The following is a 12948-nucleotide window of genomic DNA, read 5'->3' as shown; positions in this document are numbered from 1 at the left end:
TGTGGGGGTGTGGAGGGTGGGTTCTGATCAAAAGGTTGGGTGTGCTGTAACCTGTAAGGAGCCTAGTAGGGTTGAGCAAGAAAACAGTGTTCAGTTTCTAGGATCTTGGAGACAGGGTTTTAATCCTCACTCAACCATGAAGCACCCTGGGAGATCTTTGGATTAGTCACTGTCTCTCAGTCTGACCTACTTCACAGGGTTGTTGTGAGCATATAATGAGGAGCAGAACATACAGATGTTAACAACAACAACAACAACAACAACAACAACAACAACAACAACAACAACAATGATAATTTTGCTCAGGTTGCAAAATAGGGGCAGTGAGCGGTGTGACTTGGGTGGAATTACGAGGGCCAGATTGAGAAACATGGAGGGCCACATTCAGCCACAGGGCCCGAGCTTCCTCTGTTTTATTGTTTTATCATTTATATGTCTGGTTTGGCCACAGTTCATCTTTCTCTCCTCCAGGCCCGTCCTAGCCATAGAGGCTAGTGGCGCGGAGAACCACGGTGCTGGGCGCTGGAGGGCGCTGGAAGGGCGCCAAGTGAGCGCAGGGTTCCGGCGATCTGGCCAGGACTGTGCTCCTTCTCCGAGGACTCTGCGCTGCGCCTCCTTCTCATTTCCCCAGCACTGGGTTCTGCTCAGTCGAGCTTCACCACCAGTGTGCGCATAGCGCCCAAGCAGCTCTTGCTGGTCCCGCGGTGCACGCGCTGGTGGCGAAGATTGACTGAGCGGAACCCAGCGCTGGGGAAACGAGAAGGAGGCACAGCATGGAGTCCTCGGAGGTGGCCTCCCGCTGCTGCCGCAGTCCGCTTGGCACTCCCGGGCCCTTGGAGAGGCTCTGGAGGGGGGCGCTGGAGGGACCTAGCCCCAGGGCGCTGGATGGGATTAAGACGGCCCTGCTCTCCTCAACTCCCCAATCCTCACCGTTTAGAGTCATTTCAATACACAAACTCTAAAAATTGCCACCCCAATAGTGTGCACTGCCATTCTGCCATGCAGCATCATAAAGTTAATTTACAGGTGTAGACAACATTGATTTGGCAGTCTTACGCGTCTAGATTAAAAACCTGTAAATTTAAGAAAAGGTCTGCTTGGTAAACTTAAATGGAAACTTCATCTACCAGCAGCAGAAGAGCCATAAAATCCTATAATATTTTTATTGCCCCCCCCCCGCTTTTTTAAGAGAAAGGGGGATTGACAAAGTACTTGTTAGAGGTAGCAAAACATTTTTATGCTTTACAACTAAGGAAAAAACACTAAGAAATAATGCATCTTCTAGCCTTCTTTGTATCTTCCCTATAATGCGTATCAAGAGGTTCTAGGGGAAGATATCAACCATAAATCACTAGAACGACTGTCTCCTTTTAAGTGCAAGAGCTTTGACCAGTTTATATGCAATCATCTCTCTCTCATTGAAAGAAAGTTTGGGAACACTTAGAAAACATACAGTGTGAGAACATTTTTTTACGGTCACAGCATCAGAACAAAAGATCAGGAAATCAGCAGAGTGCTTTGGCTAGGTTTTGACAATTTTCTTGAGTCTGTTTAATTAGCAGTCTGTATTTAGAAAACACACCAAGGAACATCTTGAATCATAATTAACTGAGTGCAATAAACTTCAGATCTAAAAGAGCTGGAAAAAGCATGTTCTCTCCATCACCCCCTGGTGTGTGTGTCTTAACAATAATGGATCCCACATTCAACTAGTTATTTCTGGCAGTAATTTTAATCCTGCCATGTTTTGTTTAATGAAACACGGAAACAAGCAGTTCAGATGCCTCCTGGCATTTTTGGAACACATTAGAAATTCATGGGGGCTTGTGTGATAGCTTTGCCCATGACCACTGATGTGCTTGGTAGCCACATTCATACCTGACAGGAGGAGAGGAAGCTGCCTTATATAATCAGAACATGGTCCATCTTGCTCAGTATTGTCTACACTGATTGGCGTCAGCTCTAGGGTTTCAGACAGGAGTTTGTCCCAGCCCTGGAGATGGTAGGGATTGAACCTGATACCTTCTCAAGACAGATGCTCTTGCAACTGAGCTATGGCTCTCTGCCTCCTGCTGCTCCTGGGCACATATATTGAGGCTTGGATGGAGTCTCTTCTCGTACCTGCTGCCTGTGTCACAGTTGAGGAGTCTGGCTGCCCGACATGTGGGGTGGTAGGGACAGAACGAGAATGACCCTCTCACTTGCTCCAGGGATATACAGTCGTACCTTGGTTTTCAAACAGCTTAGTTCTTGAATGTTTTGCCTCCCGAATGCAACAAATCCAGAAGTGAGTGTTCCTGTTTGCGAACTATTTTTGGAAGCCAAACGTCTGACGGGGCTTCCGCAGCTTCCAGTTGGCTGCAGGAGCTTCCTGCAGCCAATCAGATGCCGTGCTTTGGTTTCCAAACGTTTTGGAAGTCGAACGGACTTCCAGGATGGATTCTGTTCGACTTCTGAGGTACAACTGTATCTCCAACCAAAGGGGTCAATAAATATGACTGGTTAGGAGCAATGCAAGAAAGAAAAATGGTTATTTAGCTTTGTAATGCCTTATTTAATGGCACTTCTGGATACTTCATAGTAAAAGTCACTTAATGACTCAGAAAGTCACTTAATGACTCAGAAACTCCAGTGGGTGCACAATGCCGCGGCGAGACTCCTTACGGGGTCCTTGCCATGGGATCACATTCATCCAGTGCTTTACCAGCTGCACTGGCTCCCGGTGTAGTACAGGGTCAGGTTTAAGTTAGTCAGCTTAGTTCTTGAATGTTTTGCCTCCCGAATGCAACAAATCCAGAGCTTCCTCTTTTCACTTCGTGCATCGGATCACCTGCCCACCCTCCCTACCGTATATTTAGGGTTCATTATGACCTTGTCATGCCGTCGTGGGTCATGACTGTTCTTGGGACAGGGGCCCGGTAGGAATTTTCCCATTTGGCTGATTGGCTGGTGCCACTTGGGTTTCGCCTGCCGCATAGCAAATTGTCACAACTTTGTAAGGTTTGGCGGTTAGGCATTGGTTCAAGGTGTGGTGGAGGGGATGTGGATAGGCTGTGCCTGCCCCTCCAATGCTAGGGTATTCTGTTAAAGGAATCCAGGGGCTCACCTTGCTTTTGTCCAATCCCCTTCCAGGGGTTAGGGCCATGCCAGAGCCCCTGGGAGCATTTGGAGTGAGCTTGAGTCTGAACCTGGTCCAATCCTCCCCCAGGATGTTTTCCCTTACTGACGTCTGCCGGAGTCCAGGCGTCAGTGCTGCCCTGCTGAGGTCAGGTGCAGCTAGTTGGGGACCAATGCCTAAGCAAACCACTCATGATCTGTAATCAATAAAGTTGTGGCCAGAATTATGCCAATAACCTTAAACTGTCAATTGTGTCTTCATTTATTGGGGGAGGTCTTGGGATCTTAACACACAATTAGCAGGCTGGTGTGATTAGAGCACCAAAGAAGAACCGGGGAGACCTATGTTCAAATCCTCACCCAGTCTTCAGCCCATCATTATTTCTCACTCTGATTTGCTTCACAGAGTTATGTGGTGGAAACCACAGAGGGGTGGAAACCATGAACCCTGAGCTCCTAGGAGTTAGGGGCAATGGAAAGACAAAGGGCATCTTGTGCTGTTCCTGCATGTTGTTGTTGTTTTGACAACTGGTCTTGACCAAAGTGGTCTTTGGTTGAGTGGGTTTCTTTCCTCTTCCTACAGAGCTACGGAACTGGGGTTCCCCCATTTTGTAATTTTGATATTGTGTGTGTGTGTTTGCAGCTATGATAGTGCACAAATTGTACATTGTATGTATTATAATACCTGTACTTATTATAATTTTTGAATTATATTATAGAATTATATATTATAATTATATTCTATAATAATTATCAAACGACTACTAAATAAATCTGCCAATCTGAAGGGTAAAAAAATTGGACATGATCCCTTTTTTTTTTGCCAGACAAATAATTATAATTATTATTTCAATTCATTACCCACCTGGTCCCAGGGTAGGTTACAACCATTTGGAATGCAATGGTAAAAAGAGTTAAAACAGATTTCAGTCACAGAAATAGGGTGGGTCCTAAAAACTCAAAGAGGCCAGGATACAGAGATACACCTTCAGTATATACCTGATCTATCCATTGTTCAGAGCTTCTGAAAGTGTAACCTTGTCTGAAAAAACTACCAAGTATTGGGAAGATATTTTTGCTAACCAGAAACACCCCCAACCAGCCCAACTGAACATAATAATAATAATAATAATAATAATAATAATAATAATAATAATAATAATAATATTTCTACCATCTGGCTGGGTTTCTTCAGCCACTCTGGGTGGCTTCCAACCACATATTAAAAACACAATACATCATTAAACATTAAAAACATCCCTAATCAGGGCTGCCTTCAGGGCTACTTACTTTTAAAAGAAAGATAATTGGTTATTGCCTTGCAATCTGATGGGAGGGTGTTCCACGGGGCAGGCACCACTACTGAGAAGGCCCTGTAACCTCACTTCTTGCAGCGAGGGAACCGCCAGAAGGCCCTTGGTGCTGGACCTCAGTGTCCAGGCTGAATGATGGGGATGGAGACGCTCCTTCAAGTATACTGGTCCGAGGCGGTTTAGGGCTTTAAAGGTCAGCACCAACACTTTGAACTGGTCCGAGGCGGTTTAGGGCTTTAAAGGTCAGCACCAACACTTTGAACTGTGGTTGAAAACATACTGGGAGCCAAAGCAGTTCTCCCAGGACTGGTGTCATATGGTCTCGGCGGCCTCTCACTTCCTCTCACGTGTACCTTTAAAACAGGGGTGAGGGACCAGTGGCAGCCATGATGTTGTTGGGTCCTACAACTCCCACCACCCCTGAGCAGTGGCCAAGGTGGCTGCAGCTGGTGGAAGTTGGGGGTCCTACAGCATCTGGAGGGCCCCAGGCTTCCCACTCTTGCTTGAAGGATTCCAAAGTCCTTAGGCTCAGGCCCAGTGGGAGCACTAATTAGCAAAAGAGGGAGTTCCAAAAATTAATGCAACAAGGAAATGAAAATGAAAATATCTTAGCGACTTTCACTCTGTCATTGTTTTGAAGTGCCTTAGCTCAGGGATAGCAGATCCTCCAAGTCTCCCTATTTTCCAGGGATTTACAGAAGCTGTCTCAGTTTCTGATTTGGTCCCAGAATGTCCCACTTTTCCTTAGGACGTCCCTATTTTCATTGGAGAAATGTTGGAGGGTATGGGTGGAGCTGCTCCTCTCCCATAGCACAACCAATCCTTCTTTAGAGGGAAATCTAGAAATTGTGGCTTTGCGGGGGGAATAGGTTTATCCTATCAACTCTCAGCATACTGAACAAACTACAGCTCCCATAGTTCTTTGAGAGAGAACTAGTATCACAAAGCTTTAAATGCATGGTGTGAATATCACCTAGAAATGGAGAAAGAAGGTTTATACCTGAAATCTGGAAGTCCCGACACAGGTGAATTTTTCCTGCATCTGACCATCTCTTACATCCAGCATGCTTGTGCCCTGTTTTCTCTTTAAAGAAGGTCAACTAATTATATTCAAATACATAGATATATATAACGTGTAATACATGTAAAAAAAGTCAAGCAGGAGGCGGCCCCATATTTCTGCAGCATAATTTTATAAGTATTAACATATAAGTGTTTTTATACAGTTATATGCATGGTTCAATGTATCTATTTATGTGCTGGCTACTCTAGGAAACCTGGTGTGTATATGCATATAATTTTATATGTATAATAATGCATATAATATGCAATATTTGTTCATAGTTTTAGGAGAACTAGTTTAAAAAAAAGCTCACTTCTTGTCAAGATCAATGAGCAAGATGGGAATGAGAAAAGATTCGTGTAGATAAGCTCCACATTGAGATTTTCAGAAAATTCCACCCCCAGCCATACAAAAGTGCCATGTGGGTCTCTGATGAGGGGAGCAGCGATGCAGGAAAGTTTCCCTTCCAGTTTCCTTGATCTAAATCTAGCTCTCCCACATACACACCCACTAGGGGACAAAATACTGGTATGACACAGATATTTGTGATTTTTTTCCCTGAGGTCTAATAGCACCTGTGGGAAGAGCGACTCTTACCAGGGAAAGGGTTGGGAAAACACCCTCCACTGGGTGTGCTCCAATTTAAAAATGGGGAACTCCTCAAAACTGATTTTATTTTTTATTTAAAAAGTCAGATCTAACCACATGTCTCCTGAGTCCGATCTTCTTATGTGAGTAAACAGATGTTACTTAGGGATGCGCATCCACTTTGGATGAACCAGGGTGTCTTGGAAGGATTTTGGACTTGTCAGAGGGGAAACGGGTTGTGCTATCCACAAGTTGAAGTAGTGACTACTAAAGCACTTTAAGGTGCCTCGGCCATCCAAACAATGATGTTTTCAATGATGCTGCAGAGAAATGTCTGACAAGAGCAAACTAATGTATCTAAGGTTATCATAACGCCAGGGTGGGGAGAGGGCAGAGGGAGACTTCGACTGTGAATGCTTATAAGCAGAGGAAATCATTTTTACCTGAAAAGAAAATCCCTTCTCACCCCAAAATCAACTTTTAAAGAGCCTAGCACAAAAGCCCCTGAACCAATTTGTCTGCAATTTGGCAGATTTCTTACCTAGGGGCAACTTTTCAGCAATTTTCTAACTGAATCCCCACATAACACTAGGAGACAGAGTGATTTGACCCACCCTATAATGGCTGTCCTTGGAATAAAACCACTGGACGTATCCTTCTGAAATTTGGGGAGATTTGTGCCCCAAGAAAGGGCATGACTTTTAATCAGTTGCACTTACATGGTATATGCCTGTAATTCAGCAGTGTTGATCCACTCTTGAGACTCTACAATGCCTTCAAATTTCACCCACTTCTGTGAAAAGGAAAAATGTTACAGCCCCATTTTAACATTTCCAGAAGTGGAGAGGATGGGGGGATTGAAGCAGACTCCGATGGCCTCTGAGTCAAATCACACAGCACCTCCAACCAAGGTAAGCTGCTTTCCAAATTGCCAAATTGCAGCCCAAACCAAATCTTGCGGTCAGTGCACACCTTAATATTTATGCACCCAGCCACTTTCTTAAAATGCAGGTTAATCACACATAGTTTTTGTACCCAAGGCAGATACCAACTTCTAGCAATTCACTGTTTTCTGTCCCCACCCCACTTTTCCTAGTGGTGATTGTGGTACCAGCTCCATCTTACCTGAGCCCCCTAAATGGCCATTGCCTCAGTGAGTGCCCACGCTGCTTGGCTTTAGTTGAAAACTAAACAAGAAAGCCACAAAACGCATCGAGAAGAAACAACTGAGCAATCCAAAACACAGAGAGGTCTAAGATTTAGAAAAATTCAGGCATCTTTTAAATATTCCATAATTTTAATCTTTTCCTCTCTTGGCTGTGGTAGCCAAAAGATCGTACTCATTTTCTGCACTTAAGTATCAAATTTATTCTTCATTGTGATTTGATCTTTAATCTTCATTGGGAGATTGTTTTTTTCCCCCTCTTACAGCAACAGTTGTGTAGAGAGGCCTGGGTCTTCTTTATGGCTTGCCAGCTTCTTCTGTTCCCCCAGATGCAAATTAGTTTGATGGCGTGAAGGAGAGAGCCAATGAATCATGGGAAGGATGTGTGATTGTAGCACATGGTTTCTTCCGGCTCACAGGAATTCCGTCAGTTGCAAAGTCCAAGCCGGCTATCAGTTCTTCGAAAGTGATGACTAAAGTCCATTTTGTCTGCTGTAGCTGAAATTGGACTCCTCAATTTGAGTTTCTGTTAGATTAGCATTTTGGGGCTGTGTCCTTCCTATCTCTTCCAGTGCACAGGCTAGAGAGTCTAAGTCGCCATCGTGCTGATGCCTGGCTTCCCACAAGTCCAAAATAACAGCAGATGGGCTGTGCTGGGTAGCAAAGTAAGACAAATTCCTAAATGAGAGACGCAAAAACAAAGGGGTTAGGGTTCAGGATGATGACTGCCCCCCCCCATAGATACTTGGTAGGATTGCTTGCAAAACTCAGGCGATCTCTGAGGTATGTGGGGAGGAACTTTTGAATGTAATTACTTTTATGGTTGCATCCGATGCAGAACTAAGTTAAAGTCTCTTAGCAGTATACCTGTTGCACTGCCGAAATGTCTTGCACCAGGAGAACATTGTTGAACAAGAGAATGCATAAGCAGGTTGTTGGTAACTTTGGGTACATTCAGACATGGGGCTTATTCCATATGTTTTCCAGGTTATAATGCTAGCCTGCCTGTCCCAGTTTTTGATGTTCCTGTTACACTGCATAGAATAATAGAAATGTAGAGTTGGGAGGGACCGCGAGGGTCATCTAGTTCAACCTCCTGCAATGAAAAAGTATGTTGCCCAACGTGGGGCTTGAACCCCCGACCCTGAGATTAAAAGTCTCGTGCTCTACTGACTGTGCTACCTGTTGCATTATGGAACTGTGAGGTTGTTTTTTAAAAAATCAATAAGCCACGTGTCACATTAAATTTCATTCAGACCAATGGGTGTGGTATGATGCAACAGTGGACGTCACTGGACATGTCACCACCTTTATGTGCCTGTTTCTGTTTCCCCATGATTCAACCATGAAACTAGCAGGAAAGCACAGTATGCCAGAATACCGCCCCAGATTTTGTCCGGTAATTTTCCAAGTTAACAGGATTGCAAATGGTTTTTCTTTTCTTTTCTGGAAGCAACTACCATAGAAATGAGTACTGAATTTCTGCTAGATTTCAGAAGTGGCTTTTATGTCATGTGAAAGATCACAGAGAATGCAGAACTGATCTAGTAAGAAAGTGTCAGAGAAACAAAATAAAGTGTCTGAATGCAACCATAGTTGCACAATAGACTGCACAGTACATTGAGTGATGAGTTTCCACTAGCACAACTGTTGTGTTAGATTCATCTGTTCCACAACATTAAAACTCACATGAGCACTTGCATTAACAGAGAACACTGGATATAATCCACAGGCTGCATGCCCCATGAAAATACACTTCTTCTAAACAATAGGCTTAATATCACAATGCACACAGGAATAGCAGTGCATTTTTTGGAAAGTTTTGGCTAAGTCAGGCATCCCCCAACTGCGGCCCTCCAGATGTTTTGGCCTACAGCTCCCATGATCCCTAGCTAACAGGACCAATGGTCGGGGAAGATGGGAATTGTAGTCCAAAACATCTGGAGGGCCGACGTTTGGGGATGCCTGGGCTAAGTGGTAGCAACACATAAGACTTTTTAGAGAGCTGGATAAACAAGGCTGTTTGCATGAACAAAGGTACCTGCATCCCAGTGTAAATAACAAGGACTTCTAAAGCATGATCCATAATTTAGTAACAAATCACCACGGCACAAGCAAATATTGTGAGTTTGTACGCAAGGTTTGGTGTGCTTTGGCATGGAACTTGATTTTTTTTTAAGTTGCCTTTCTTCATAAGCCATTTTTTATATATTTTGCTAAAGTGCACACACAAGATTGATGGGAACGTTCAGGGCATTTATTTGCGCAAGACCTGCTGGAACAAACTGGTTTCTGACTGCATATTATTTTCAGACTGTGCTATCAAGAGACTGTGCCTTTTGACAAATTGACTTGTGTTATTTCCTCTGGGAATAATCATCCAAGTAAAACTAGCAAGCCAGCAAGCATGCATATGCATAGTCATATTTACATACAGCTTATTATACATAACACATCCATGTAAGGCTTTCTGGAATTAAATCTCTGTGGAACTACAATTGCTCAAAGAACTTCTCAGATAGTGACTGAGGTCAGTTCACACAATTGTGGGTCCACTGCTTCATATCACACTGACTATGTGAAATTTATCACCATAGACCTTTTTCATACACTCTTATGTTATCTCATGCATGTTACATCTCAGTGGAGGCAGTTCTTGTGTTTAGCTGTGGCTCACCACCACCAAGTGGCGAGACATCTGGGTGCATCCCTAGTGAGATGACTAGGTGTTGGTGCATGTGTGAATCAGCTCTAGGCCTGGAAGTACCATTTCAATGGTGCTGATCATGAGGTATCTTTGCTAAATCCTAGAAGCAGCACAAAGTAGAAGAGATGGATTAATATGCTAAATGGAAAATATGGGCCAACTCTTCCTTGTATATGAACATACAGAAACTTAAGGTGCTAGATATAGTTAGTTTACCAGCTAAAGCCGAGACGACCAGAGTGCTTTGTGAAAAGTCATCCAAACCTTTACCACATAATGCCTGGCAAAATGTCAGATCTAAGCTTCCTTTGTAACCTAAGTGCTGAGCTGAAATAAGTAAATCTTGCTCAAAGTAAAGACTCAGCACTGGATCCCATCCTCCTGCAGAACTCTTCACCCTTCTTCCAGGGTTTGCCTGAACTCATGAGGGCTACAAGTGTGCAGAGGAGAAAGGATGTACACACGAGTGCCTTGGCCCCTCTCAGACCTTTCTGTGTTAAGGATGATGGTCTGAACAGACTTTCTAACAGGGATAAATGAATCTGTCAATTTTGCTTTCTCTCAGTTTCTCATTTTTCCCAGTCTTACATTCAGTTTTCCACATCAGTTTGCAATGATTATTTTTTAAGTCCTTATGAATATTTACCAGAATTTTTGTGAAAATTTATCCTAATATGCACACTTTTGCAAAGCAATGTTCCCCCCACCAGGCTTCATTTGTGCATGTTATTTCATGAATATATGCATTTTTTGTACATATTACTTGGCTAGAGAACTACATGGCAAAATTCAGAGAAGTGTGAATTTCAAAGGAAGGCTGTGTTTTGGTTTGCATATTGATGTGGAAAGTGTGAATTAGACAGGTTCATCTTGAGATGTAAATTGAATAAAATTTCTCCTTTGTTCCTAGTTTCTATGTGTGTTCAGCTGAGATAGGATCAGGAACCTTCCCTATCAGGATCCCCAACTGCACAAAGGCTTCAAACCGAAGCCCCCTTCATGTACAAAGCCCAAGAGGCATCTACATTCTTGGGAACATTGGGGGGTTAGACCCACTACTACACATCTTCACTTGTTCAGGCAACTTTTTGCCCCAATAAATAAACATATAACTGTTAAGCTTTCTTGCTTTCCACTCAATCCAAGACATCGCTGCATTGCCTCTGGTATAGCAGCTACATTGTCCTAATAGTGCTACGGTATGTTCCCAAAGTTTAAACTATTGGCTTATTAGAGAAAATTCTTCAGAGCCTACAATAGGCTTGGACAGAATTCATGTTGGATCTACTTTGGGGTTCTTGGTGTTTTTTTTTACTAGAACCACAAGATCTGCCAACCAGAGCTAGGTGCAAAAGCCATAGTTGGAATTGGAGAACAAGGTGTCTCTGAGCACAATCTGAGCCTAGGAATTTGTTTGCAGCGTGAGAGCTGAACTGAGCTCACAGCCCTTTCACACAGAAGGCTGCTCCTGGTTAGTTTTCTTCATTTCAGCCATCTAGCCTAGATGGGGAAAGCCACTATAGTTAAACATTTGAGATAGATCCTGAGTTACAGTTATGATGCCATGATACATGTTGTTTGGCCCTCAGTCTCTGCTTCCCATCTGTAATTAAGAGGAAGGTAATAATACCAGCTTTACTGGGTTGTTGCAAGGATTCTAGAAATAATGCTAGTGAGATCTTTTAGTGATTGATAGGGCTCTGTATATGCCACATTCAGCCATGTGCCCACCCTCACCTACAAACATCAGATAGGGCTATATCAGGGGTTGTCAGAGTGACACCTGCAGGCACCAGTGTGCTGCCCCCCTCCCCACACGTAACTCTTATGGTGCCCGTGAAAAAATCCCCTTCAAAAACCCATAGTTCCTATGGTTCCCTGGGGAGAGGGATTGATTGGTAAACGACTCAGGGAACTGTAGCTCTGTGGGGGGAACAGGAGTCTCCTAACAACACTCAGCACTCTTAATAAACTACAGCTCCCAGAATTCATTGGGAGAAAGCCACGACTGTTCAAAGTGGCATAATAGTTTGGGTATCACTGAGATTGCCATTCCAGATTGCAAAATATAAAATGCAAAAGCTAGTGACTTGTCTAAGAGCAGCAACATCCCTCCCCCCCCCCCAAATCTTTCCATCCCCTCAGTTCCAGGATGACCAACACCATGGGCCACAAAGAAAAATGTTCCTTTTTAAAAAAACAAAACAAAACCATGAACAGCTTGAATGGGCACCTATGTATGTGTGTGCAAGCACACCAGGGGTAGTTAATCTATATCAATCCAGATGATGCTGGACTCCGACTAGGAACAAAGGGGAATTCATTGGGTTCAGATTTTAATGTGCCCCTACCTAATTCACACTCCTCCAACCAATAAACAAAGCAAACCACAACTGTCCTTCAAGAGACTCACGTCTCTGAATACAGTGATGTGGTTCTCCAACCAGAAAAATGTGTGAACAAAAATGCATATATTAATGAAGAATAACATGCAAAACCTATGAAAAAAATTCCTTGCCAAAATGTGTACATTGGGGAAAATTGCATATATTTGAAAGATACATGAGCATGAAAATTCATACTTTTTTGTGCAGACTTTTAAAGAAATAAAATGGCAAATCGATGCAAAAATGGGGTGAAATTATCTTAAGGTTAGTGGAATTAGAAACTGAAATTGACATCTCTGTTCCTCTCTAACAGCAGCTCCAACCAGCCCCAGGCTGCACTGCCCATAGTCAGAACTGGTGGCCAACAATATATGGCAGGCCACAGGTTGGTCATCCCTGAAATAAACAATGCAGAGGAATTATCTGCAGTGCAATGAGATGGAGGACATGAAGCTCCCACGGTTTCTCTGGTGATTTCTAGCGCTGCGTCATTTACAGTCACGGTAGACAATGTTAATATACTGCTCACGTGTGCAGTCTCTCTGCCAGAAGTGCAACCAAGTAGTCCCTTTCCAGTCTTTTCATTAATAATAGATAGCTGAACAATG

General features: G+C 43.4%; 1 protein-coding gene across 2 annotated transcripts in view; it reads right to left on the bottom strand.

The window, feature by feature from the left end:
• Window positions 1–4242: 4242 nt before the first annotated feature.
• UNC5D (unc-5 netrin receptor D) overlaps window positions 4243–12948 on the bottom strand; it is a 401974-nt gene continuing 393268 nt past the window's right edge. For both annotated transcript variants that reach the window (XM_060268544.1, XM_035140077.2), the window contains one exon: window positions 4243–7924. In XM_060268544.1, the coding sequence (XP_060124527.1) occupies window positions 7720–7924 (205 nt within the window). In that variant the 3' untranslated portion in view covers window positions 4243–7719. The remainder of the gene's footprint in view (window positions 7925–12948) is intronic.

The sequence above is a fragment of the Zootoca vivipara genome, chromosome 15 (assembly GCF_963506605.1).
Source record: "Zootoca vivipara chromosome 15, rZooViv1.1, whole genome shotgun sequence".
Classification (NCBI taxonomy): domain Eukaryota; kingdom Metazoa; phylum Chordata; class Lepidosauria; order Squamata; family Lacertidae; genus Zootoca; species Zootoca vivipara.
Note: the sequence above shows the minus strand (reverse complement) of the source record. Positions and strands in the feature narration are given on the sequence as shown.